The 4,449-nt window shown below is 60.3% G+C and overlaps 1 protein-coding gene across 1 annotated transcript; it reads right to left on the bottom strand.

The window, feature by feature from the left end:
• Positions 1-41: 41 nt before the first annotated feature.
• LOC113408475 (E3 ubiquitin-protein ligase TRIM39-like) lies at positions 42-875 on the bottom strand (the record flags this gene model as incomplete). Its single annotated transcript, XM_026661730.2, has 1 exon — positions 42-875. A coding segment is annotated over one exon (560 nt), but the record flags the coding sequence as incomplete, so codon positions are not given.
• Between the last annotated feature and the right edge of the window lie 3,574 nt (positions 876-4,449).

Raw genomic sequence — 4,449 nt, 5'->3', positions numbered from 1 at the left:
AATAATATTTTCTAAATTAGAATAATCTTTTTTCTTTCATATTTTACGTTGAGCTTTCACAGGGGTAGAAAATTCTGACAGGGGTAAATGTCCCCCATCCACCCCCATCTGCTACCCCTGGGGCAGGGGACAGGGAAGGTGAGGGCTGGGGGTTCCCAGGTGTCTGTTTTTCGACTGGAACCTCCAGTTGAACAGGGAAACTGGCAGCGTCCGGTCAGCACAAAAACTCCAGTTGCTGCAGTAACAGGCCCCAACCACTGGGGGTGGGAAGAGCAGCAGCGCTGGGAGGGGACAGTCTGTGCCGCGGGGTCACTGTCAGGGACAGAGATTCCCTCTGGCCTGAGCTGGGACCGGGCAGATTATCAGGGGAGCCGCGTTTGTACCCCCAGCGTTGAGACCAGGATAGAAATAAGGGCGGAGCGTCCGGGAGAAGGTGTCAGTGAAAGTGAAGAGATGGGACCTGTCAGTCACATTGTAAAATGAGACCTCGCCCGCCTCATAGTCCAGGAAAATCCCCACCCGGCTGGGCCTGACGCTCACGGGGAGGGGGGTCCTGGGGGAGGTGCCAGCCTTGTATCCCCCACCCCTCAGCCAAACAACCCAGTATCCATTCCCAGGTGTGAGTCTCACCCACCCCTTCCTGCTCACAGATTCCCTACAAACCCCCAGAGCCCAGCATGTCTTGTCTCCCACCTCCACCTCCCAGTAACGCCTCCCGCCCGCAAACCCCTCAGCGCCCAGGACACAGGGACAACGATCAAATCTGTCAGGGTTGTTGGGCAGATCCTGGCGTTTGTCTCCGAGTCTCAGACGTTTCCGATCCTCAGACAGGACGAGTTTGGGATTTGCCGTGTCTGGATCCAGAGTCACGTCCACTGGCGAGAGAGTCACAGAGTCAGGGCCGGGGGCAGGGGCTGGTCACTGGGATCAAATGGAAATTAACCCGCGCCCCCGTTAAACGCGGGGGGGGGGGGGGGGGGGGGTTGTTGCCTGAGGGGAGTCAGGGCCCGTCTAACTGTGAGGAGACAATGAGGGGAAAGGGCAGGAGGAGCGGGGGAGGGTGAGAAGCTGTCACTGGAGGCGGGGGAGGGGACAAGTAGATGCTGGGAGAGGAAAGGGGAGAGGGAGGTGACAGGAGCAGAGGGGGTGGAGGGAGGGACATAGGGGAGGGGCGGGCACAAGGGCAATGGGGGGGACAAGGGAAGGGACGGGCCCCAGCAGGACAGAGTGGGGTGAATGGAGGGGCAGGTTCCAGGGGGCTGCAGGGGGTGAGGGGAGGGGTGGACACGAGGACAGAAGAAGGGGACGGACCCCAGGGGGCACAGGGAAGCAAGAGAAGGGGCAGGAACCAGGGGGCAGAGGGGTGTGAGGGAATGGGGAGCTCCAATGGGGCAGGGGAAATCAAGGGGAAGGTGAGCTGCCAGGGGGTGAGATGATGAGGAGTGGGGCAGGTGGAACCATGCGGGGGAGCAAATGGGCAGGCACTGGTGCCAAAGGGGCAGAATGGGGGTTGAAGGAGCAGATGAGCAGAAGGGGGGCAGAGAGAGGGGTGTGGAGAAGGGCAGGACCTAGGGGGGCAGAGGGGTGTGAAGGGAAATGTGGGCACCAGGGCGGCAGAGGGAAGATGAAGGGAGGGGTGGGACCCAGAGGTTAGGAGAAGGAGAGGTGAGGGGTGGGGCAGTGCTGAGGTGAGGGGAAGGGCTGAGACCAGGGGTCCCAAAGGGGGGTGAGGGAAGGGAGTTGCACCAGGCAGGCAGAGGGAGCAAAGGAAACAGCAGGCACCAAGGAGGCAGATGGGGGAAGGGTAGAGCTGGGACTTGGGGCAGAGGAGGAGCTGTCACCAGGGGACTGGAGGGGTGGTGAGGGGTGCAGTTGTCACGGAGCCAGAGGGGGAGGGGAGGGGCAGGGGTGAGAAATTAAGAGAAGGTGGCATGGGTGATGGTGGCAGAGGGGCGAGAGGAGAGCGGGGTCAGTGGGGCAGAGGGTGGTGAGGGGGTGGGCAACAGGAAGGAAGGGGACAAGCGGGGTGTCAGGTGTTGGGGGTAGGGGGAGGGAAGAAAGGGGTAGGCAGCAGAAGGGTGTGGGGGTAAGGGGAAGGGCAGGTGCCAGGGGGTCAGAGTGGGGCTAGAGGACGGGTGGGCACAGGGGGGTGAGAGAAGGGGTGGGTGCTAGGGGTCAGAGAGGGTGGGGAGAGGGGCAGGTGCCAGGAGGGCTGAGGGGTGTAAGAAGGGCAAAAGCCAGGACAGGAGAGGAGGGTGAGGGGTGGGGTGGCCATCAGTGGGTGTATGTGGAGGTGATGGCAGTGGTAGGCACCAGGGAAGCAGATGGGGGTGAGGGGAGGGGTGGGAGACATGGCACAGAGGAGGGAAAGGGGAGAGGTGGATGCCAGGACATAGCAGGGGTGTGAAGTGATGGTGGGCTCCAGGATGCAGAGGATGTTTGGGGGAGAGGGGAAGGTGCCAGTAGGGCAGGGGGAGAAGGGAGGGGTGAGTTCCAGTGGGGCAGAGATGGGTGGAGGGCAGGGGCACGTGCCAAGGAGGCAAAGTGGGAGTAGAGGGGCAGGGGCCCAGGGCAGCAGAAAGGGAGTGAGAAGAGAGGGAGGGATGTTGGTGAGGGGTCAGAATAGATGCAGGGTCCCTCACAGGGGTGAGGGAAGGATAAGAGAGGGGCAAGAGCCAGAGAAGGGTGAGGAAGAGGCAGGCCCCTGGGAATCTCTGTTGCTTTTGGGCCATGTGTGGTTGGTTTCTCGCTCAGAGCAGGTCAGTGCTGTTCCCACACACACTGGGGGTGCAGCCCTGCCGCAGGGGGAGCAGCTGGGACTCTCCATGCTGGCGGGCCCCATGTGCACCACCTTCCAGCCAGGAAAACCCCACAGCCAGCCCCTCCCCTCGCCGGGCCCAGCCCCAGCCCCACCCCCCCTGGGGGCAGTAGTCTGGGTTGGGCTCACTTGGGGGGCAGTAAAGTGGAAGATTCTGGGGGGGTATAAATGCACACTAATAGGCTGTTGCTAATGAGGCCAGGGCAGTGGGGAGGGGGCATTTCCCCACTTCGTGCCCCCTCCATCTGGGATAAGCTGCACCAGGGGCCAGTCCCAGTTCACACCCGCACAGAGCGTCTGCACTAGGGGTTTGCACCGGTGCAGCTACATCGGTGCAAGGAAACCCCGGCAGACACGGCCTGAGACACTGCTGTGCCAGGGGCCGTAACCCCTCCCATCACTGGGGTTATGGATCAATAATTACAGGGTCACTGGAGCAGGGGAGCTGGACTCTGGGCTCCCAGGTGGGGGCCCGACCCACTGGGCTGCAGAGTCATTCTCACTCCCACGCTCTGGCCCAGTGCCCATGGCAGTGTTTAGACTCAGGGGGATGTCACTCGGATCCCAGCGCTTTGAGCCCTCGTGGCATCACATGGGGGGATTGAACCTGGGGCTCCCAGCTGAGGGCCCAGCCGCTGGGCTAAAGGCTAGAGGGGAAGCAGCGGCACCTTTTTCTCTTAATTGAAACTCGACAGCAAACTCGACGTGTATTCGCGAATAGTTTCTGTTGACCAGAAATATAATTTTGCAGCAAATAAACTATTTGTCCAAAACATTTCACCCAGCTCCACTGCAAACCTGTCTGAGCAACTTAGGAGCCCGAATCCCAGTGACTTGCAGTGAGTGACTGTCCACATCCCCAGAAACGCACAGTTACAGGCAGGCCAGGCTCAGGACACTCCAGAGCTACTGTTTAATTTGCCCTTTGCAGACAAATGCCCCCTGGGCCTGTGATCTCACCCCAACAAATCAGGCTGAAAATTGAGACTTGGCTTCAGCCCGAACTCTCTGCCCAGAGCCATTTGTGCCATGGATGCTGTGAGTGGCACAGACCCTCTGCAGCTGCACCTGGGCGTCTCCCAGAGCAGATAATGGTCACAGAGACCATCTCAGAGCCCGGGGCTCAGGTGTCTCCATCTAATGACTGTGCCAGCTACTCCCTCGCTCTCATTTACCAGCCCTGGGTCAGACATGCTGGCAACTTTCACACCCAGACTCTGGAGACACTTTGGGTCCTTCTACACTAGGGTGATCAGATGTCCCGATTTTATAGGGACAGTCCCGATATTTGGGTCTTTTTCTTGTATAGGCTCCTATTACCCCCCACCCCCGCCCCGATTTTTCACACTTGCTGTCTGGTCACCCTATTCTACACAGCCTGCAGAAGCGAGTCTTGGAACGGGGTGGACAGATTCAGGCTTGTGGGGCTCCCTCTTTGGAATTAAAAATAGCCGCATAGACGTTCAGGCTCAGGCTGGAGCTCAGGCTCTGAAGCCCAGGATGGAGCCTGGTCTGCCCCTCACAGCGCAAGCGGGGACATTGTCTGTGTCCACCTCCCCTTCACCCCATTCCTGGGACAGGGAGCAGCAGCCCCACGGCCCCTCCCTTCACCCCCGGGACAGGGGAATGAG

This window comes from Terrapene carolina, unplaced genomic scaffold, assembly GCF_002925995.2.
Source record: "Terrapene carolina triunguis isolate 2854851 unplaced genomic scaffold, T_m_triunguis-2.0 Scaffold16133, whole genome shotgun sequence".
NCBI lineage: Eukaryota > Metazoa > Chordata > Testudines > Emydidae > Terrapene > Terrapene triunguis.
Note: the sequence above shows the minus strand (reverse complement) of the source record. Positions and strands in the feature narration are given on the sequence as shown.